Below are 25,783 nucleotides of genomic sequence, written 5' to 3'. Positions count from 1 at the left end.
ACGGCTAGGTATTGTCAATTTTAACATACATGCCCACTTAATAATAATGGAGACTCAACAGGTGACACCACAACAGATTGTTAACACACAACAACAAGTGAACGAGGAACAACAGATTGCGGAACAACGAGTGAATGAGGAACCACCACATGTGAATGAGGATGCACCACATGTGAATGAGAAAATACTAAAACCCAGAGTTACTAAGAACCCCCCAAAAATAGCTGCAGGAAGAAAGGGAGGGCTGGCGCGCAAAGCAAAATTAATAAATAATTCAAATATTAATCCGATAAAAACATGGGCACCTAGTAGGAGTTGCTGGTATAGTTTTAATTAATTTTGGCGAAATCGTGTGTGAAGCGATCAGAAGATCGCACAACTCAACTTGATTAACAGCAACCACAGTCAGATTACCGCTATTGATGCCTTTTAACGAACTTTAGTTGAGAGAGAATGGATACATATAACATAAATGCCATACTTTGACTCGTTAAAAGTCATATTTGTTACAGTTGGACGATTCTATTTCAACACGTTGTTCTCGCGATCACGTGCGCAGGAGCCTCGACGGTGACTGGTCAAACTGGTTCCACGTGAAAAATAATACCCGGCAATAGCGATCAGCTGCTTAGCTTGGGGTTATTATTATTTTAAATATATTCATTAAAGCTGCAACTAAAATAACAAGATATTGGATTATATTATTCCTTATAAATAAATAGTTTCAGATACAATTTTTACCGATCCTTGCATTAAAATCCTGTAAAGTCATATCATTGGGTGTGTCTTGACCGAATCACTGGTAGATGCAAAGAAAACGTGTGTACAGCTGATTGCTCTTTCCGGTTTAGTTTACGAGAAAATGCACAAGGTAATCTTAATCCCTGGATGTAAACAATGCCTAGCTGAACAAAGAATACAATTTAATCGGTAAATCAACATGTCTGGTGATTTTGTATCTCAAATTTCAAATGTGTACTGACCAAGTTTGTCATCACCCATTCGTTTACCGGAATTCGCTGAAGGAGTACGGTGTAATTTATTTCTGCGCATGATATTCAAATCTATTTTTTTTCCAAAATGTTGAATCAGCTAGAGGAGGGTGCGCATTATACTAGGGTGCGCACTATACTCAAGAAAATATGGTAAATGTCATGTCTGTAATCAGTGGCATACCGTCAACTTTGCTGCACACATTGAGAGAAGAAGCAAACAGAAAACCATCACTTTCACCAAGGCAGTGAATATCCCTTATAAGTTTGAAGAATGTAGATACAGTTTTATAGACAATCCGAATTACATGCTGTACTTGGTGTTGGTGAAGAAAAAAGAACATTGTAACACTTTTATAAAATGTATATGTGTTTGACATGATGATTGACAGCCACTCACCTTCTAACATTTTCATATATCAATATCAAGCATGGTAAAAAACATGAGGTAAATCAGTTCTTGAATGTATATAAATCAATATTTTTTCATGAATGTCAAAAAGGCATGAGTTAGATATTTTTCCATTTTAAAAAACAGTTTTTCATTTAACAATGAACAAAGTCCAAAGATCATGCCAAAGCCTCCAGCTCATCCTTTCAATTGGCTCAAGGAAGAAACTGAAAGTTAATGGGCCAATGACTAATGACAAGACAACAAACACAGACAATGACATGAACCACACAACATTTTTATAATGTGGACTTTATACGATAAACAGCTTTTCCATTAGACGCGTGGTTGGTCACATGACCATGAAACTGACATTCATAAGTGTATGAACAACACATTTTGACGTTTATATGTTTTTCCTGAGATTGTATTTCTTAAAACGATGTAAAGACGGACAGACAACTTCCACATTACTGAGGAACACAAGTGAATTGCCTGGCATGAATAAATACATAAGCATTGTTTCTGATCACTTAGACCCTTTACTCTTGAACTTAGCGTTTTAACACACACTGGGATAAGTCAGAGTTTAACTGCATGCCCGTTCAAGGATATCCTCGCTATGATCCATCCCAGTGAACAAAACGAAGAAATGCACATCCAAACCGTCGACTCGATCCACGTCTAAATTGACCAGTGACAGTCTACAGCAAACTATAAATTCAACTTAGTACGAGGGGTGTTCATTAAAGATTTCCCCTAAACCACTTAGGGTTATCATATTTGGTTGAAATTTCACATGTGTAATGATACATGTATCTATGGGTTATGTCTGAATTTGCAGCACCTAACTATTAATCTTACCACTTTTACAGGTGTTATGATCGAGTAGGGTGTGACAATGGAGCCAGTAGAATACCGAGGAGTGATTAGGTTTTTATATTTGAAAGGTCGCACACCAAAAGAAACTTCGATGAAATGAAAGCAACTTATGGGGAAGATGCCCCATCAAATGATGTTAAACACTGGCATCGCCAGTTCAAGTGTGGTCGGACATCTGTGGAAACAGCTGCCATTCCTGGTCGCCCCGGTTCAGCCATTGATGAGGACACTATCCATCAAGTGGAGACCGCCATTTTGGCAGACCGACGTATAACTGTTCGCCAGTTAGCACAAGATGTCAAGATCAGTGTAGGGTCTGTGGAAAAAATCATCCATGACAATTTGAACATGCATAAGGTGTCTGCACGATGGATTCCCAGGCTGCTCACACCTTTCCAAAAGCAGGAACGAGTCAATTGCTCAAAGGATCTTTTGGACATGTGCCAAAAAAAACAGGCAAACTTTTTTGACAGACTTATCACACAGGATGAAACATGGGTCCATCACTATGATCCTGAGACTAAAGTTCAGTCAATGCAATGGAAGCATGTGGAGTCACCACCCCCAAAGAAGGCACGTGTCCAACCCTCTGCAGGCAAGGTCATGCTCACAGTGTTTTGGGACCAGCACGGAGTAGTGATGATGGATTTCTTGGCAAAGGGTACCACAATTACAGGAGCTTATTATGCTTCACTGCTGCGGAAATTGCGGGACGCTATCAAGCTTAAGAGGCGTGGCATGCTGACACAACTCTCATGTTGCCCAGACAGAAGCGCGGTCCTGTGGCTATGAAATCCTTCCACATCCTCCTTACTCTCCTGACCTTGCACCATCTGACTTCCACCTCTTTCCAACCATGAAGTCATTTTTTAAGGGAAAACGTTTCACAGATGATGAAACACTGATTTCTGAAGTCAAGTCCTGGTTTGAGACGCAAAATGAGGGCTTTTACAAGCGAGGTCTCCATAGTTGCATAAAACGATGGGAGAAGTGTGTAACTCTTGGTGGTTCCTATGTGGAGAAAGACTAATACCTATGCCAAGTTTCATTCCACTAGGTCCATCGGAAGTGGGTCAGGGGAAATCTTTAATGAACACCCCTCGTATCTACTTGACACATCTTTTTAATCACCTTTGATGATCAGCCAATCAATCAAAGATGAAAACACTTGCAATCGGCATCATCTAATGATGATGTCACTTGGATCTATTTGTTGTAACCCAGCTACAAACGATGTTCCTATAGAGCAAGCTGAGCATACATACACTCATGTATAAACATCTCCTTTTGATGAACTATTTTTTAGGAGTTACAGTTGGTTGTTATATGGCTGTCAATTTAAACACGAAGTCACACATATTAAATGAAATTGTGTAATTCATCCCTCGAGGTATAAAATAGTGATATAAATAATTATAAGAATTAACATCAGACAGACTTTTGGTCCTAGTGTACTAAAGTTGAAGGGAAGATATGTAAGGATGTTTAACACCCACCTGCCAGGTCACGCCAGTCTCTTTCAAGAGGTGCCATCAGTTTCTTGGTGATCTCCCGGAATACACTTGGTGGAAGTGTCAAGATGTTCCGTGTAAGGCATGCAGTTGTCTCCCTTTGGTTGACACTTGCGCTGCCACTCTGTGTGAATGAAGAAGACAGTATAGGGCAAGGTGTGGGGTGTCACAGGGAAGACCTGTATAGGGCAAGGGGTGGGGTGCCAAAGAGAAGACCTGTATAGGGCAAGATGTGGGGTGTCACAGAGAAGACCTATATAGGGCAAGATGTGGGGTGTCACAGAGAAGACCTGCATAGGGCAAGGGGTGGGGTGTCACAGGGAAGACCTGTATAGAGCAAGGTGTGTGGTGTCACAGAGAAGACCTATATAGGGCAAGGTGTGGGGTGTCACAGAGAAGACCTGCATAGGGCAAGGGGTGGGGTGTCACAGATGGCCTGTATAGGGCAAGGGGTGCGGTGTCACAGATAAGACCTATATAGGGCAAGGTGTGGGGTGTCACAAGGAAGACCTGTATAGGGCAAGGGGTGGGGTGTCACAGAGAAGACCTATATAGGGCAAGGTGTGGGGTGTCACAGGGAAGACATATCAGGCAAGGTATGGGGTGTCACAGGGAAGACCTGTATAGGGCAAGGGGTGGGGTGTAACAGGGAAGACCTATATAGGGCAAGGTGTGGGGTGCCACAGGGAAGACCTGTATAGGGCAAAGGGTGGGGTGTCACAGGGAAGACCTGTATAGGGCAAGGGGTGGGGTCACAGGGAAGACCTGTATAGGGCAAGGTGTGGGGTGTCACAGGGAAGACCTGTATAGGGCAAGGGGTTGGGTGTCACAGGGAAGACCTGTATAAGGCAAGGTGTGGGGTGTCACAGGGAAGTCCTGTATACGGCAAGGTGTGGGTTGTCACAGGGAAGACCTATTTAGGGCAAGGGGTGGGGAGTCGTAGGGAAGACCTATATACGGCAAGGGGTGAAATGTCGTTGGGAAGACCTATATAGGGCAAGGTGTGGGGTGTCACAGGGAAGACGTATATAGGGCCAGATGTGGGGTGTCACGGGGAAGACCTGTATAGGGGAAGGTGTGAGGTGTCGGACAGAAGACCTGCATAGGGCAAGGGGTGGGGTGTCACAGAGAAGACCTATATTGGGCAAGGTGTGGGGTGTCACAAAGAAGACCTATATAGGGCAAGGTGTGGGGCGTCACAGGGAAGACCTATATAGGGCAAGGGGTGAGGTGTCACTGGGAAGACCTATTTAGGGCAAGGGGTGGGGTGTCACAGGGAAGACCTATATAGGGCAAGGGGTGGGGTGTCGTAGGGAAGACCTATATAGGGCAAGGGGTGGGGTGTCACAGGGAAGACTTATATAGGGCAAGGGATGGGGTGTCAGTGTTGGGTGTTGCTTGGAAGGGCTAGGTGTTGGGTGTTACTGGGAAGAGTTAGGTGTTGGGTGTTGCTTGGAAGGGCTAGGTCTAGGATGTTACAGTGAAGAGCTAGGTCTGGGGTGTTACTGGGAAGAGGTAGGAGCTAAAGTACTGTCGGAAATGCTAGAAAACTGCTTTTTGCCTATAAATTTTCACAGACTGTTGTTATTGAAATATCGAGTAACTACCGATGGTTTGAAGTATTTTAGTCACAAGGAGTCCTGTCGACAAGTTTACAGGAGACAAAATCGAACGAAAACAGGAAGTTCACATTTATTCTAAATCCAGTGATGACAGTCTGAAATGGACTATAGAAATATGCGTACGTGACTCCGTTAAAGTGATAGTATTGTAGTCTTCATAAAATATCTAATCCACACACAAAAATCATTTTGAGAAAATTCGAGATGTTCATCTTCTAATATGACAACATGAAGCTGCATCGTTTTTTTTGTCAACACTGCTCCCAGGATGCATGTAACATTACACTTGCATAGCCATAACCATGGTACACGATATGCAGTCTGTACTGGGAAATGTATACAAGTTCTTTACACTTAAAGATAGAGGGAAACCATTTATTAATTTAGATAGGGTGAATTACTAAACTGCCCAAGCTATGGGGTTTTCAGTTCATACTATCAAGTCTACAGTATGGTAAGAAAACAAAACAGGTATAGGGGTGGCCTCGAAAGCTAAACTGTGAAGTAAAAGGATATTAGACAGCTTTGATACAGGGTGATTAGGCGTATAGTGTACAAGCTTAATGAGCAGAAGGTGACACTCACTATAGTAGAATTTGGGAGGAATTAAAGATACAATTAATGTTTCCCGGACTGCACTAACTTTTGTTCTCCAAGAGATGGGATTTTGATACACTGCGTGTGGCGATGACTGAGCACCTTTCAGGGGAAAATATTCCATCCTGTCTATGAGGTCAAATTATCTCCGAACCATTCATAACTATCACAGTCAGGGTGTCCAGATAATTTACCTTTATGAATCATTCCACTGACTACATGTGTCTATCGGCAGATGGACAAAAAGCACCCCCAGACCACCAGGTAAAGGTAATCGTGTCATTGTTTTGCACACTGCAACCCATGATATGGGGCTTATTGATGGATGTGTGATAGTTTTTTAGGCTATAAAATAACTTTGTCAGGCTGAACATTGTCAATGTCATGTGTTTGTGACTTAAACATGTTTATTATCATTAAAAAACATAATTTCAAGTAGGCAGGAGGAACAATTATGATGTTATATAGGTCTTACAATAAATAACTAAATTTCTGTTTTAATTAATGTAAAGTACAGTGTACTTGTGTGAAATAATGTACAGCCATCTGAATGATTCATGGGGGATGGGGCAGGGCAGATTGGGTGATTGGAATAATCTTCTCTCCCCCCACCCCAAACCCACCCTGTGCTATATTTAATGTATATATTTGTGTTATATTTAGTGCACAATCTGTTATATTTATATTAAAAATTGTCAATTTATTTGATTGTGGCAATTTTCATTTTAGTAATGGTTTAATTTTCCCCCTTTTAATTGAAGTGGAAGTGTCGAAGGTAACAGCTTCACAATGCAGACTGTATTGTCATGAGTACTGTGAAGGTAGAGAACCTGACTGAAGCCAGTATTAGCTGGGGAGGAGAAACCCCTCCACTTGTTACTGCCCTTTTCATAGACTGTGATAAGAGTGACATTAATGTTGTTTCCACATCAGAATTATATTCACTGTAAAAATTCAAATCAGAATCACACATTAATGAAATAAGAGACCTGTCAAACAGTTGCTTCAGAACATGCAACTTGAAAAAGTCTCATTCGGCCACAATTGGGTGTACCCAATGTATACATCGAATGTATATCCTGAACATCACCAGCAGAATTTAATTGATACTTACAGAAAATTGAGAGATTGTGAATCTGTTACATCAACTTATTCTCAATGTTTGTCAGAAAATACACTGGACAAAATATCATCCATTCCAAAAAATCCAAAACTTGGAAATACCACCATTCCAATTGGAAATATGACCATTCCAATAATTGGAAAGGTAATATTTCCAAGCTTGGATTTGTTTAGATTTGTTTGGAAATGTTTGGATACAACATGTCATAATCATATCTGTTAAAAGTTGTACAACTTTTGACCTTATGTGAGATTAGTAATGACATGAAAGTAAATAATTAAGAGTATTTTGGCACTATGTACCACGAAAAGACCAAATCATGAGCAAATTTAACTAAAAGAAATTCTGTCATTTAAAGTGGCTACTCTTTATATTTAATTTCTTATCTTCCTTGTCTATAATCATATGACATTGACTTTGAACTTTGAACAATTAAACAAATATATTGTTTTCCCATACCGACTTACGGTTGTCGTAGAACAAAGACCGTTTCGAGAATATAGAGGGCCTCATTATTATAATTTGAACTAATATACATATGTACATAATAGTACTAGGTATAAATGAATTTTGATAAGTGTTCGTACAAGAATATGAACTTCGAATTATCTCGGAATTATGCGCAACACATAGGGCTGAAAATTTTATAATTGTTCTGGAACTATCTGACGGTAATTCAAAACAGGGAACAAGATTTCGTCAAATGAATCATTGAGCCAGGAATGCAACGATTTAAATGCTGACAAAATGAATAAACATATCTGGAACAGAGTAGACTGTTCATGTGGACAATTATATGCTACGTCTATTGCCAATGAAGTTTATCACCCCATGTTATAACATTTGTTTCATATAAAAGATAGAAACCAAATAAATGGGACAATTAGTTGTTATGAATTAGCTTTACCTCTGTTACATATCACACAACTAAATGTGAATATGTTTATCAAATAATCAATTACAGTAATTAACCTAGTGTCCTTATTTATACACAATTTAATTACGTATTGGGGTACAATATATAATACACATATACACGGAATGATTTCTTATTTTGTCAATTTAATCATAACCCAAATCATACAAATCAAAGTGTGAAAGTAGTGACTAACTTTATGATCAAGGGTATAAATACTCAATTGTATCTATTAATCCTAATAGTATAACAATAAACCCTGTGTATATACTGAGCATATTTAGATACATCCGGATCTACGACCGCAGCCATATAATCAATCAAGGAAAGTATATTGGATTGAATTACAAATGTGCTATCACTTAAACAAAATTTTCCGTTATCCACGTAAGCCTAAACCTGGGAGAAATAAAGTTCTGTTCTGTTCTGAAGACGCCGTCATGATTAGTTTGCGCCAGTCTAGACTGTCCAATCAACGTGAATATACAAACCGTGATGTTACTTGACCAGTTGATGACACCTGTCAAACTCAAAGTGCCCCTGGTCCTCCACCCACCATGTGTAATACTTTAGCGTACTTGATTGTTTAATTTGCAGTTATATCACTGTTAGGCTGAGTGATGAGAGAATACATTTTGTTGTTTTTGTTAACGATCGTTTCCATTTTCAACGTGGTAACCTTATAAGTGACTAACTTTTTTATCATGATGAAATGAAACATATTAAAAAAAATCAGAGGGACTGACGATCGCATTTTTCGCATAAATTTCATGATTTACTGAAGATAGATTTGAACATTTCTGAGCAACGATCATGTTTGGGTAAGGGAAGTAATCTTGTCTCCGCTTGCAATTGGATTCAGTTCCGAGATCGCAGCTTGACTGTTCAGTACGGCAGAAAGGCGGCATCCATGTTGTTCACGCTCCGCTGATCACAGGGCCTCATTTGTCTGTATTCTGCTTATGAGCCGGGATGCGCATGAAACACGGGTGTCAAAACGAATATATTTACCAATTATACGTACGGTCAATTAGCCAGTCCAAGAGACAATACCCTGGTTCTACCACCTTTAGGTGTAATTACGTCGCATGCCCCTGGTTCACGGTTGGTCTGATCTCCCGTCATAAAACCACGATGTTTATTTACCTGGAGCCTCCGACAGCGCCAACTTCCTGTGTACATGTACGTACATGGCAATAAATGGTTTGACAGTTGTTTGACGGAATCAATCAATAATTATTGACACGGTGATGTAATTAAAATTTGTCACTATTCACAACTCCTATTTTTATTTTTCTATTGTTCAGTTGTATTTTCGACCAGTAAAAAATCTTCTCTTATACTCTTGTATTTATAAACCAAACCTAAAAACATTATATAAGAACAATTGTGTTTTTAAACCGTAAGTTTTCTATTAAAATAACCATGCAAGTAAGATTTCAGCCGTAATATCACTTTAGTCACTCCACAGATTACACATCTTATATGCTGCAAACGCAGCGAATGTAATGCTACTACGTCACAGCTGCCTCGGTAATCAAGGGCTGGAATGTTTTTGTGAAGGCAGTTAGAGCAGACGAATTTCCCCCCTCGCTGTATAATGACGGTCGCTAACCATATATGTGTATTTTTACTGTTTTTGGCTTGATTTGATTGTCCTTTGGTGAAAACAAATGTTCAATTGTGAAAGCAAACCCTTTTCCCTTGAACGTTAAAAGACAGCTGACTTTGTTTTTGTCTGAAATATCAACGTTTGGAGTCGTTTATATATTCAGAAATCCATATTATGGTTAATATTTATAATATAATATGGACAATGGTAAAATTCATTATCACAGTTTAAGTGCTATTCACAAATGTATGTAAATCTACTTCGTGATGAATGAAGCATGGCAATAAATGTATGCATCTGATTCTTCATTTGTTCTGTATTCTTTGACGAGAATGAGTTTCGTTAATGATGATCACTCTCAAAGATTTTTTTATAAGAGGATAGGACTTTAACTGGAGAATAGTTAAGAAAATTTATATATAAGTATAGGCGGTCTGTGCACATGTGGTGAAACTGATACCTCATTGATTTGATAATCGGGACTTGGAAATCATAGTCTGTCATTAAATTGATTTTAAAATATATGGTTTTGACTGTAGTACGTCCTGACATCATAATATTATGTTGTAAACAACTTATCTTATCTTATGTTAAGTAAAACAATTATTGATAACTTCCTGAATTTCCAATTGTTCAATGAACAGAATTATTCACAGCTCTGGCGTGAGACAACAATAAATTAGATGTTACCAAAGATTGTCCTTTTTTTTATCTTAGGCACATGTCGGCGCACTTACATGTGACCCGTCTAGACGACTGTCTGTTTTGTAATTAAATGGCAGCTGCCATCCAGCCGAATACTTAATCTTGAGACCTATTAGTTGTCTCATAATTAACCAAAACATTAGCCCAAGAAACCAAACTCTAGCTCGCAAACACCCCTTACTCACCCCAATATCCCAAAGAATAACTAACTACCTCAATGAACACCGAACTCAAAATCTTAAACAAAACTGCAAAAAATCAAATATCTTCACCCCTAAACTCAAAATACCCAAAATAGACACAACGCTAGCTAACCAAATAAATAAACAAACCGACCCAAACATAGCTAAAACCACAACACTTGCATACATACACGAAAATTGGCCAAATGGGTGTCACATATACACTGACGGATCTTCAGACCCGATCTCCAACCACACAGGCTTCGGAGTCCATACCACACAACCACTTATATCCACACAATCTTACCGACTCCCTAACAACCAATCTATATTCACGGCCGAACTTATGGGCATGGCCTCAGCCCTGCATAACCAACAATCTAAAAACAACAATAAAATCCTAATTCTCACCGACTCTCTTAGTGGACTACAAGCCCTCCAAAACAAAAATACCAAAAAACAACCTAACTTAATAAACCAAATACTTAAAAGCTCCAACGACCTAACAAAAGCAGGCAAACAAATAACCTTCTTGTGGATCCCCACCCACGTAGAAATTTACGGCAACGAAAGCGCCGATAAAGCAGCTAAATTATCTCTTAAAATACCAGAAATAAGCCTAAACCTACCCATCTCAAAATCAGAAATTAAAAGTGTAAACAAAACAAAAAATAACCAAAAAATGGCATAATCAATATCAAAACTCAAATAGCCAAATCAAAAAAGTGCTCAGAAAACCACTAGCCAAACCTAAAATCCTACACCCCTCTAAAGAAATAGACAGATTAATTAAAAAACTCCAAACAGGACACACGAACCTAAATAACCACCTAAAAAAACTTAAAAGACACACCACAGGCAACTGCCCCCACTGAAAACAACCCGAAACCACAGAACATGCACTCATCTACTGCACCCACTACCAAACACACAGAACCACACTACTAACCACCCTCAATCTAAATAAGGTTCCCACTCTAGATAAATACTAAACCCTCAAAATAAACTAGAAAACTTCAAGGCCCTAGGTGTATTCCTAATCAAAACAGACCTAATTAAGCGCATCTAAAAACTAATTAATCTACCAATCCAAAACCCAATAAACATACAAACACCCACCTCACCCGGCTCCCTTAGTTCCCTCCTCCACCCACCTCGGCATTTATTCCAAATTTAAAAATTCCCAAAATTCAATATAAGCAACCCCTAAAAGCCCCCTCTTGTGTTGCACACACCACTTTCACCCTTCTCGGAATACACTAAATGGTCTGGCCAGGCCCGTGTGCGAAATACGCTGCAGTCGGAAAGCGCACGTTAAATCTTCTATATCAGTCAGTAGTTGTCTCAGCACTACACAATCAGCAATCTAAAAAACAACAAAAAATCCTCATCCTAACCGACTCCCTCAGTGGACGACAAGCCCTCAAAAATAAAAACACTAAAAACCACCCCAAACTAATCAATCAAATACTCAATAGCTCAAACAACTTAACCAGGGCAGGTAAACAGATAGAGTTCATTTGGACCCCCACCCACGTAGGAATCTTTGGAAATGAAAAGGCAGATAAAGCAGCAAAATTATCCCTTTAACTCCCAGAAATAAGCTTAAACTTACCCAGCTCAAAATCAGAAATCAAAAGTCTCACTAAACAAAAAATCAACAAAAAATGGCAAAATATATACCAAAACTTAAATAGCCAAATCAGGAAAGTACTAAAAAAAACCCTAAATAAACCAAAAATACTAAACCCATCCAAAAAAATCGACAGAATAATTACTAAACTACAAATAGGCCACACCAAACTAAATAATCACCGTAAAATAGCTAATCTACACACAACAGGAAACTGCCCACATGGCAAACAACAAGAAACACCAGAACACGTACTCATTCACTGCACACACTACCAAACATACCGAACAACACTACAGACCACCCTAAATCTTAAAACCAGACTTACACTAGAATCAATCCTAAATCCACAAAAGAAATTAGAAAAATTCAAAGACTTAGGTTTATACCTAATTAAAACAGAACTAATTAGTCGCATTTAAACCCCAAATAAAATCATAAAACCAAAACTACCTTATCTAACAACCACCCAACACACACAGCTCCCTTAGTTCGTGCCCCACCCACTCTTGGCATTCTTTCCAAATCTCAAAATTTCAAAATTACTATATAAGCAGCCCCTAAAGCCCCTAATTCATAGTCTTTTTATTGTTCAAATTACTGATAAAAGATATTTTAACTTGTTCCTTCTAACCATATTTCCAAACAATTCCAAACCATTCCAAGTCATTCCAAACATTTCCAGTGTTGGAAATATGTTTGGAAATGTTGCCATTCCAATTTTGGATTTTCTGGAAAGATCGATCTTTCCAAACTTTGGAAAGTTTGGAATGAGCGATCTTTCCAAAGCATTCTAACGTTCATTCCAAATTGGAATGGACGCTATTTGGTCTTGTGATAATAAGGTTGCACAGTGGCTTTATGATCATTTTGAGTGTGAACTTTGTGAGTGAAAAAACTTCTTCAAGAGAAACATTGCATCACTTGTTCAATTCAGCAGTATTAGGTAGTAGTAGTGGGTCTGGTTCCTTTTCATTGCTGAGATCAAGATCCAGAAACGTAGCATTGAAAAAGCATAGGAAAAGTTTGGAAAATAAGCAGTAAAGTTTGAAAACGTTCCCATTACTTGAACAGATGCAACTTATTGACAACATGAAAGCACAGGCTGATGTGACCGTAGTTCCGACTAAGTTTCAAACAAATGGGTTAGTGTTTGAAATTCACAAATTTGCCGCTGGAAACTGTCAAATGTTTGCTAAATGGGTTGGACAGGTTTTTGATGTTCCCTTTCAGCAGCTTAATTTTAATGCCTTAATGAGTAAGTGCCACTGAATACAGCAAGTAGATAAAAAGAAGAAAGGACAAGTTAAGGAGAAATACAGAGCTGAGCATTTCATTGTGCCAGTACAAACTCCGGTACCTAAGAGAGAACCAAGTCAGGTTATGGCATTGCAAGCCCTTGAACATGAAGTTAATAGCCTGAAGGATGAAGTAAGTAAGTTAAACGCACAAATGCAAAACAAGAAGGAAAAAATGATATCTCTAGAAATGGAAAATTACAATTTGAAAAGAAAATTAAAAAGAGCCACTGATGAATTTGCTGTAAAGACACAATAATTGGAAACCCTTAAGTCAAATATGAGAGGAAAATATTTCCACCTTCAATCTTCTGCATTCCTATAATGACAGGCACAGTTGATGCTGTAATAGAAACGGTGCCTGGAATCTGAGATGTGTCATAAGTTTTTTTCTATTCCCAAAATTCAGTTCAGATGAAAATGCACCAAGAGTGGTGGCCATGGATTACTACTGTTATGTTAAATTAATATTATGGTTTAAATCAAATAAACATTTTCTTAAAATGTTACCCCTTTTCATTTGTTGCCTTTTTTTAGACCAAAATGAAAATTTTGGCTGTCAACGGCAGTGTCAAAAAGAGCTTTTCTGAGAGTTAATCAGACAAGTGGGAGAAAAACCATCCTATGATATGTATTTCTGAAGGATTTCTGAAGTTTAATCAGTGATTTGTTAACACAATATCAAAATTCTAAATTTGACTGAGCATTGCTACCATATGAAACGAAAGGTCAACTCATGGAGAAAGTTCGGCTGAATAAGAAACCAGTAAAGTACAAGACATGTGCTGGCGGCACAACACGGTTATTTTGTCTCATGTACGCCAGTCAGACATGGCTAAGTGTAACGGGTTCGTCGCAGACATAACATAATATTCAAAAGTACAGATTCATATACATCATCGGCGGAGATATATGCTACCTCAAGAAACCATCTGTAGAACAACAAATACTTCTGGATTCCAAAACCGCAAACTTCCAATACTCATCCTGTTTCATAGCTCTTAACTAGTCCATCATGTTTCCAAGCAAATATAATGCAGTACATATCCTAAATTGCTACCCCATGAATGCATGTCAATTAAGTACAATAACAGCAATATTTTGAGACCACCCCTAACTTGGTGACATTAGCACCTGGGAGAATGCACAGGTCATCACCTCGGGACAGGTGTAAGGTAATTACCTCAAGTTATAGGCCATTTCATACATGCATGACAACACTCGAATATTTTGTAAGTTTATCATCATTTTACCTGTAAAAGTACATTTTAAGGGTAATCACAATGCCAGTTAGGACAGGCTAGATTAGGTCAATTTGAGTTATTTTGATATATGCTCTTTTCATATTCATATGACTCATATATGTTACATGAAGCCAGAAAAGCAGTTTTCTAGCATTTCCAACAGTACTCTAGGTGTCAGGTTTTACTGGGAAGAGCTAGGAGCTAGGTGTTCGGTGTTACTGGGAAGAGTTAGGTGTTGGGTGTTGCTTGGAAGAGCTAGGTGTTGGATGTTAATGAGAAGAGCTAGGTGTTGGGTTTTGCTTGAAAGGGTTAGGTCTGGGGTGTTACAGGGAAGAGCTAGGTCCTGGGTGCTACTGGGAAGAGTTAGGTGTTGGTTGTGAATGAGAAGAGTTGGGTTTTGCTTGGAAGGGCTAGGTCTGGGGTGTTACTGGGAAGAGCTAGGTGTTGGAAGTTACTGAGAAGAGGTGATATGAAATGGGGTTTGACGTCTCATCTAAGACTATTGCACTTATATAGCGACGTGCATGCACGTGTGCGTGCGTTTGTGTTTTAGCCCCTTAATATTGAGTGCCAGACAAGTATCATCTTTTAACATCTTTTGGTATGATGCGGCCGGGGATTGAACCCCTGACCTTCTGCTCTCTACCACTAGAACACGGAGGCAGTTGTTACTGAGAAGAACTTGGTATGGTAAGGCAGCAGAAAATTCAGAAATACTTTAGATGACAAACCAGATTACCCCATTATCATCTTTGCCTTCTGCATGTTAATGCATGGTTTCTATTCTTAGTGGTCATATTCAAATAACACGAAGAAAAGGCTCTCTTCTAATTGTACTGGAAATAGAGTATGCCCCACAATCTCAGCTAGTAGTTTTTCTTCAGTTTTTCTTCAAAATAGTTTTACCCTTTGACAGGTCGCCTCACCACTGGTCAGAAAGACAATTAAGCAAATCATGACACACTGCATGTCATCTTTAAGGAAAAAGAAACATTTTCCAATTCAATTTTCCTAAAATGAATCTTATAACATAACAGATATAACCTTCTGGTTCTCAGACACCATCCACTTCTTGATGTTGGGATGATCATTAAGACACACATGACCACATCTGATGGTGGGTGTCGCCAGATTGATGACATGACCCTGGATGTGTGGGGGACAATCCTGCAGTGGACAAGGAGGCCCCAGAATGTAATGGAGGTCAGGGGGCGCCACATGTGCCAGCAGCTGCTGCAACACCTGCATGACCACAATCTCCTTCCCCGACAGACTGCCCCTGAAACACACAGCTGCAGATATACCGATGTCTTCAATGCTGAGTCAACAGTAGGGGAAACATTGGGGGAGAAGATGCATTGCTCTACTTGTGGCAAGAGTAAAGCTGATGCAACACAGATACTGTATCAACATAATATTAAAGGGAAACAATCATAATGTTTGGATGAAATCAGGATCGATTTATTGGACAACATCACACCATACAAGAGTCCTTATATCTACGACCACACACCATAACATTGTGCTTTTATAAACCACCACGCCATACAACTGGTTAATTTTTATATCTACTACCACACTACATAACTGTGCTTACATCTACCATGACATGCAAAAAATGAAATTTGCAATGAAACATCACATGATGATTTACCATTAAAATTGTACTTCCTGTTATGCTTGGCATTGCTCTACATGCAGATATCAAACAATAGTTATCATTGTGTATAATTCTAAGAATACTACCTCTATTACATCATAGCCACAAATTCCCATTTTGGCAATTATCATACTATAAAATCTTTAGATTTTTCAATAGACTTCCTCTTCACTGCCAATTATCCGAATAGTTTTGAGGTAAACCCTATCCTTTGTCACACTGCATCTACGCATGCGCAAGGCGGGATAACATCACTTCTTTCCAAAAACCTTTATCGACTAGATATAAGATTTATTGGGGAGGTGGGAGGGGCTATTTCCTGATGTAATAGAGGCAGTATTCTTAGAATTAAACACAATGATAACTATTGTTTGATAATTTCAACAAATATCCTACCTCTATAACATCATAGCCAGTATTTACCAGAGGGACAGGTGAGATCTGTCATCTAGTACTCCCAGATAATTGGTAGCAGTGAAGTAAGGGAAAAACATAGAAGAAACAGGGTATAAACTAAAGGCCTAACTTCCTCATTTCACCCTTGGTAAACCTGAAGAAGACTTGGCACTTGTGGCGTCCTTCCTGATATATGACCTCATTAATGATGTTTCTCTCCAGTGAGGTCTTTCATGATGTCACTTCCGGTTTTGAGAACATCTATGACGACACTTTCGGTTCATTCTCTTTGGGACATCAATTGGGACATTTATGACGTCACTTTGGGTTCTGAGGTTATCTATGACGTCACTTCCTGTTAATCCTTCATTGTGACGTAGACCAATACTTGTTGCTCTATAGCCAACAGCATACATACTGATCTCACTTCAGGTATGATAATGACTTACATTTCCACTGATGACATGTTTCCCATTATATATTGGTGCTAAAACATATTCTTTACATCAATTCCAGTTCTGAAGTCTTCCATGACAACACCTCCGGTAGTTATACATGTTACGCCAAGCGACTAACAATGTAATAAACCTATCACTTTATGATCTATGATCACAAATGTTAGCCAAATGATCCGTCCAATCTATACTCAACAACAAAAGTTCCTGTGACACCAATGTTTTAGTGTATTTTTCAAACAAGTAAAGTCTGGTTTTCAATATTGTAGTACATGTATGGAATCAAGTCACAAAAACGCAACTGCTACAGAAAAGCATGCATTACATGCAAAAGTTGACTTTTATGCAAGCCCCATGTATTTCATTACCCAAGAATGGGTTTAAAACCATGTGCGTAAACGGGATTCCATATGCATTGTTTAGCAACATCTGACGACAACCACTCAGAAAAACAACAAAATTACGCAATTATTCAACATTACGAAATGCCACGCCTGTCCGAAAATGAGCGTCTGCAAGCCATTGGTATGCTTGAAGCAGGATTGAGTCAACGTGATGTTGCAAGACAATTTAACATCCACAGAAACACCGTTGGCAACGTTGGCAACAGACGAATGCAGTCAGAGACCATCCTCGGAGTTGCAGGCCACGTGTAACCAATAATCGACAAGACAACTGGATTCGAACAACACACCTACGAAATCAATTCCAGCCAGCAACAGTGACTGGAAGAAGCATCCCTGGCCTTCGACGAATATCTTCACAAACCGTACATCGTCGCCTCAGATGTGCAGGGATTGTTGCAAGAAGACCCGCCAGACGTCCCATTTTGACAGGAAACCACCGTCAAGCACGTCTACAGTGGTGCAGACAGCGGCTACGCTGGACGGCCATGCAGTGGGGACAAGTTCTATTCACTGACGAGTCTAGTTTTCACCTCAGCAAGTGTACCGACGTCGAGGTAAACGTTAAGTCAATCATTGTGTCATGGAAGAAGATCAGTTCAGGGGCGGCAGTGTTATGGTATGGGGTGGGATTACAGCAAGGCAGAGGACCCGTTTGATAGTGGTAGAGGGAAATCTCAATGGACAGCGCTACCGCAATGAGATCATCGGCCCTGTTGTTCTACCATTTTTGCGTCGTCATGGCCCAGACATTACCTTTCAACATGACAACGCCCGGCCTCATATTGCTCGACTTGTTCAGGATTCTCTTCAACAAAACAACGTGAATGTCATCCCCTGGCCGGCTCGCTCCCCTGAACTCTCACCAATTGAGCACATGTGGGATGAGATGGATCGGCGCCTTCGACATCAACCATGTGTTCCAGACACTCCAGGACCTTCGAAACATGCTCCAGCAGATATGGACAGATATCCCACAGGACTTTGTGCGTCACCTGGTCCATTCCATGAGACGAAGATGTGTTGCTTGCATCGCAACCAGAGGTGGACACACACGCTATTGATTTGTAAATTGACATTTTGGTATGTTCATGTTTTTTTTTGAAATTTGAAAGAACTTTTGTTGTTCAGTATAGTTGACAGTGTCAAAGCTAACTTACCTTAATTTGTGGCATTTCTGGGATCTCTCCCTCTCACACACACACAACACAACACTCTTGCAGCTGTAGCTAATAGGAAGGCTGTCATTTTAGAAGCTGTCAAAAATGTAGCCTCTGCCATTGGCATATATGGTGCTTCCTTCAAGGCAGACAGTACATTGGATAAATTCCATTTTGGGAATGTGTGTGGGATTTTTTTTATCTTCCATGAAAACGATTTCAAGAATCGATTTAAGACTGGGTGAGATCCTATGGATAGACCATCATGTTGTAGAACTGAAGCCTGTGCTGATCTATAGCCTTCAATTGTACCATGTCTAAACCTTTTCTCATTCCCCAGGTGAAGTAGAAAATCAGCCACTGTAGGAATTGTTATATTTTCGTCATGCAAACCTCTTGCTATTCGCTACTTGCAGAACTTTCTCCATCTGACGTTATAGATAGCTGAGGAAGCTGGTCTCCATGAGCTAGCCACCGCTTCTGATGCTGATTAAGAGGAACCGGAAACTTGCATCTTTGTCGCGATAGTTTCCAGGTGTGAAGGTGGAGATTTGTCAGGCTGCCATAAAATATGTCTGATTTTGGTTGGCGGAGGAGATTGTCACATTCTGGTAGTTTTAGAGGCTCTTCTATGAGTAGAGGAATCAGTCTTGGAAACCACGCTCTGTTTGGCCACGCTGTGGCTATCAGAATTATCATGTAATCTGTGTTCTCGATCTTCCTGATTACTCCGTCCAGGACAGACCAAGGAGGAAAGACGTAGGCGAACATCCCCTGCCAACTCATGGATAGGGCGTCGACCTGGAGGGCTAACAAATCTGGGACTGGGCTGACGTAAACAGGAAGTCGATGGTTTAGGCATGTCGCAAACAGATCCAGATGAGAGGTATCCCACGTAGAGGTGATCCACTTGAATACCTCAGGATGGAGAGTCCATTCCATTGTGTTTCCGGGATAGGCAGTCTGCAAGTGTGTTCACTTTCCCCGTTATGTGTCGTCCTTCTATCCTGCAACTCACTGAGTCTGCCAAGGCAAATAAAAGCATAACTTCTCTCAACAAAAGTGCTGATCTCGTGCCCCCTTGATGTTGTATGTACAAAACCACAGTGGTGTTGTCTGTAGCAATCAGTACCGACGAGTGGTGTAGTAGATGAGACCATGCCTTGATTGCTTGGATAATAGCTCTCATTTCATGACAATTTATGTCTTTGTCTTGATTTGACCACATCCCCTGGAGGTCGTCCATATGCGCGCCCCAACCTTCCCCTGATGCGTCTGTATATAGACGGTGTAACGGTGGGGGGAACATGAGAGGGATGCCTGGCATGACATTTTGACGCAGAAGCCACCATTGTAGCTGGCTGTGAGGAGGTTGTATTAAGTCTTCCAGGTCCATATTACTGGTGCTGTTCATCCAAGTTTGTGGTGGACGTAACTGAAGTCTCCCTCTGTAAGAAAGATCTTGAGAGTGATGTCAGGGTACCTAGGCAAGACTTCCACCAACGACGTGACCTGCTGGGTTGGTTGAGAGCACTCTGAATCTTCTTTATAGCTCTTAGATATCTGTCCTCTGGTTGTAGTAAAATGCCTTTTGAAAGTTGATGTCCTGAGTTGGTATTAATTCCGACTTGACGGGATGTACCAGGAAACCCAAATGAGATAGGAGTTGAATAAGAAATATTGCATTCTGCTTCATCTGCAATAACCTTGATCGTCTGAGAGGAAATAGTCTATATAGCCATATAAGATTTAGATGAGCGAAGCCGATAATAGGGGAGACCATAGCGCTACTGATATTCCGAATGGTAGCACGTTGAATTCAAACCTTAGCCTGTTTACTGCAAAGTGTGGGTAGGGTCAACAACTCGTTAAATAGGTAGTAGGCAGGGAGGCATCCTGAAGGTCCAGACTGAGAAGCCAATCTCCTTGTTTGAGGGAATTGCGTAACCTTTTTACTGATTCCATTTGAAAATTTGGCGGAAGTACTAGGTAGTCTCTGTTGAGTACCTTTAGGTCTATTAGCATGCGCATGTTTGTAGAGTTATTTTTGGGGACCAGGAAAACTGGAGAGTAAAAACCTCTTGTAGTGTCTGACTTCTGTCAGACGCTGATGGCCCCTTTGTCTAGTAGTTCTCGTATAGCCAAAGTTGCGGCTGCTATCTTGGCTCCTACTAGATGAAAACGTCGTCCTTTGGGGTGGACTACAAGCTCCGGACACTGTTGAATGAATTTTAAGATGAATTTCAGTAATCGGTAATTAAGGTCCAGTAACATAGCAAGGTCGACAGGATTTGGCTGAGAGTTTCTTGGATGTAGAGAGTCACGAACGGCGGCTACCTCTACCTCTGCTTCTTTGGGTCTCCCTCGGCTTGGTCTGGAAGGGGAGGAACTTTTCCAAGCAGAGGCACGAAAAGATTCCCGACATAACATGTCTTCGTTTTGGCGGATCCGTGTGACTCCGTATCGGCTGACCGCTTCGCATTGAACTTCGATGCCAAGGAGATAGTGGGGTTTTGGAATCTCTGATCAGTGGTGCGTGAAATCTCATCAATCACAGAAGTTAGTCTGCCGTTGAAGAACTGGGGGGCCAATATCGACTGAGACATCAAACTTCGTTTTAGTGGCTCGGAGATATTGTGTCTGACCTGTTGAATAAGATGATTACGTTTAGTAAGCAGGAATTGTGTGGACATTCATACCTGTGCAGCTTGAAGATCTTCGTGCATCTTCAAAATGCTATCCAGCGTACTATGAATGTAACCAACTTATTCCAAGTTCATTTCAACTTTAGTGTCACAAGGTTGGCCAGCAAATTCCTCACAGTTTACAGGAGGAAGTACATGTCTGATGCCTGCTGCAAACCAGTTCATATACATGCTAATGTTTATCATCTGCTTATCAACATTGTCCAATTCTTTTAATTTGTTCATGTCAACATTCATCCTTAAGTTGTCTGACCAGGTCAAAGTATTCCTTATCAATGGTAGGGAACGTACAATTGTGAATTTTACAGCATTGTCTCCCCTGGGGTGAAGGTATGCTTAAACTTCTGCTGGTAGAAGCATTTAATTCCGCATTCATTTTCAGATAATGACGGATAAGGTAGTGTATGAAAACCTTCCCTCTTTTCTACAGAATTTTCATAACCCCCCTATTCAATAAGCACCGGATCCTCTCCCTCATTGCTTGATGGCTTGACAGATGGGATCAAATGATAGATTTCATAAATGATATCTTTAAATGAGTAGTCATTTGGTTTGAAAGTGAGAGTACTATTAGATTCCTCATGAGAAGCACCTGTAAAATCCTCTGTGTTGTACCCCCTGGGCTTTTGCCACTCTATGAGACAACATCACGTGGCGTATGCTTATCTCTCTGCTGCAATTCCTGGCTCGAGCTGCACAAGGATTGTGCTTTATAACCGTAATAGCTAGGTGATGCATAACTGTCCGAGCTATAGACGCGGTTATCACATGTGAGTGTGGCTGAGGGAGCAAGCTTTTTGTACTGGGAACCTTTAGTACGATTTTTCTCAATCTTGGGCGTGTTGATATGCCCGGCTAGAAGAATGGTGTTTATTTTTGTGAGACTCCCGTGATACATGTTTCTTTTCTCAAGAAGCACAGGGTGAGGTAGGGCTATAGTGACTACTCTCCCTAGATACAGCGCGGCTTTGGTCCTGTGAGCTTTCTGACCTGTGACATGTATGTGAATGGGAATTTTCTTTACCATCTGAATCATGTGATCTAGATCTGGTCATATCCTTCAGATTTGCATGTTGTTTTAGCTCATTTATATCCTGTGATGTAGCCTGGAAACGTTTGTCAAACATTTTGTACATGGTTGTGGTCAATGATTGAGACCATTCACTCATACTCAAAGGGGAGAACAGAATAGGTTTGGGCTCGAATGTTTCTTTTAAAACCATGAGTGACCAAACTACCCGAAGTACCCGGCATAAGGCTGTGGTCCCAAGACCAGATGCTTGCTGTACAAGGTGACTATGCTTGTCGTAAGAGGCTATCGGGATTGGTTGGTCAGGTTCGCTGACTTGGTTGATGCATGTCATCGATCCCAATTGTGTGGATCAGTGCTCATGATATTAATCACTAGATTGTCTGGTCCAGACTCGATTATTTACAGACCGCCATCATAAAGCTGGAATATTGCTGAGTGCAGCGTAAAACAAGAAACCAACCAACCAACCCAAGACCAGAGCTGGATGCCTGCTCCTTAGTTTTGGGCGGGTGGGTTGAGTAACATGATTTTCCCTCAATAGGAAAAAACGGGTTCTCTTTATGCAGCACCCCTTTGGGTGTTTCTTTGAGGTCAGTTTACCTGAGAGACAACACTTTTCCACATTTGATTTAGATTTAGTTTTGGTTTTGGGTGAAAACGATGTCGTTATTTTTGTAAAATGATCTGGTCTTCCTCTTGGATTTAGACTTAGGACAGGTTAGTGCTTTATAGAGCTTGTCAAATTTATCTTTTGACAAGTCCTTCCAATATGTGCATCTCGATCTTGGATTTGTCAACATGGTGTTTCTGCTTTTATGTGCTTAAGGTTACATGTCCACAGCCACCGCTAACACATACCCACAGCCACCACTAACACACACATACACTGCATACATCAACACCAACACATACACCAACACAAACACATACACCAACACTAACACAAACACATACATCAGCACCAACACATACATCAACACCAACACATACATCAACACTATCACATACACCAACACTAACGCATACATCAACACTAACACATACATCAACACTAACACATACACCAACACCAACACATACACCAACACTAACACATACATCAACACTAACACATACACCAACACCAACACATACACCAACACTAACACATACATCAACACTAACACATACACCAACACCAACACCAACACTAACACATACATCAACACTAACACATACACCAACACCAACACATACACCAACACCAACACCAACACCAACACATACACCAACACTAACACATACACCAACACTAACACATACATCAACACTAACACATACACCAACACAAACACATACATCAACACCAACACATACACCAACACCAACACCAACACATACACCAACACTAACATATACATCAACACTAACACATACACCAACACAAACACATACATCAACACTAACACATACATCAACACTAACACATACACCAACACCAATGCATACATCAACACTATCACATACACCAACACTAACGCATACATCAACACTAACACATACACCAACACCAACACTAACACATACACCAACACTAACACATACATCAACACTAACACATACACCAACACTAACACATACACCAACACCAACGCATACACCGACACTAACACATACATCAACACCAACACATACACCAACACTAACACATACACCAACACCAACACATACACCAACACCAACACTAACACATACACCAACACCAACACTAACACATACACCAACACTAACACATACACCAACACCAACACATACATTAACACATACACCAACACTAACACATACACCAACACTAACACATACATCAACACTAACACATACACCAACACTAACACATACATCAACACTAACACATACATCAACACCAACACCAACACATACACCAACACTAACACATACATCAACACAAACACATACACCAACACCAACACATACATCAACACCAACACATACATCAACACTAACACATACACCAACACTAACACATACACCAACACCAACACATACACCAACACTAACACATACATCAACACTAACACATACACCAACACCAACACATACACCAACACTAACACATACATCAACACTAACACATACACCAACACCAACACATACACCAACACTAACACATACATCAACACCAACACATACACCAACACTAACACATACACCAACACTAACACATACACCAACACCAACACTAACACATACACCAACACTAACACATACACCAACACTAACACATACACCAACACTAACACATACACCAACACTAACACATACATCAACACTAACACATACACCAACACTAACACATACATCAACACCAACACACATCACTTACACATACACCCAGTACTAACCTTTCAACTGTGATCAAAATGGTATCCTTCAGGTTGTCAAATAAAAGCTTTATTGACAGACTCCTGAGACTGATGATGCACAGCCCTGATCTCAGGAATTTTACATGCAGACATTCTTTATGCTGTCCAAAAGCAGCCACCAGCCTGTAGAATATTGTCCATGGTGTGGTCCCACCAAACACAACCAGCAGACAGACGTCACTGAGAGTCAACTTGGGGCCACCTGTTGTCAACTCTTCAAGGAAATAGGGGATGAAAATATTTCGATCATTTCCTTCGTAAATTTCTGACAGACCTGAAGCAAAGCATGAAAAGAGCATAAATTGGAATACTAGAGACAGCAAATGACTGAATGTTTCTTGACTATCTGACTTTCATCTGCACCTGGTGATAGGCCAAGCAAGAACTGTCACAACTTACCAGCTACTGGCAGTGTGTCAAGGTAACCCAACATTAGTCAACAGAGGGAATCAGTAGTTTTAACATCATATGAAATTCAAGGTATTGCACCCTGACCTGTTGTATGGTAGCTATACTACATTTACAAAACAGGTTATTATGTATTGAGGGGTGAGAAAATGTATTTGACTGAAATAAAACTTGATGCTGGAACTACTTTAAGTCACCTCAACAACATTATGTATTTAAGGGAAAGATCGTAATGATCAGTGACAAAATACGTAACAAACAGAAGATTTGTCTTTTCATCTCAAACAACATTTTTATCTTATATCGTCACCTGACAAGTTGACATTTTCATTCATGGCTGCACAATTCATAAATCTATCATCAGGCCACTCGATGACGTATACATGATATTTGACAAGGAAGTTTAAATATTCTCCATTCATTAGAATCAC

The 25,783-nt window shown here is 40.1% G+C and overlaps 1 protein-coding gene across 3 annotated transcripts in view; it reads right to left on the bottom strand.

Moving 5' to 3' along the window:
- Positions 1-25,783, bottom strand: part of LOC124146407 — a 95,834-nt gene that overhangs the window by 22,326 nt on the left and 47,725 nt on the right. For all 3 annotated transcript variants that reach the window (XM_046516675.2, XM_046516674.2, XM_048401508.1), the window contains 3 exons: positions 24,924-25,218; positions 15,753-15,987; positions 3,762-3,900 (listed from right to left, as the gene is read on the bottom strand). In XM_046516675.2, the coding sequence (XP_046372631.1) occupies positions 3,762-3,900; positions 15,753-15,987; positions 24,924-25,218 (669 nt within the window). The remainder of the gene's footprint in view (positions 1-3,761; positions 3,901-15,752; positions 15,988-24,923; positions 25,219-25,783) is intronic.

The sequence above is a fragment of the Haliotis rufescens genome, unplaced genomic scaffold, assembly GCF_023055435.1.
Source record: "Haliotis rufescens isolate VD_foot unplaced genomic scaffold, xgHalRufe1.0.p SCAF_22, whole genome shotgun sequence".
Lineage (NCBI taxonomy): Eukaryota > Metazoa > Mollusca > Gastropoda > Lepetellida > Haliotidae > Haliotis > Haliotis rufescens.
The sequence above is the reverse complement of the archived record's forward strand: the minus strand, read 5'-3'. Positions and strand labels throughout refer to the sequence as shown.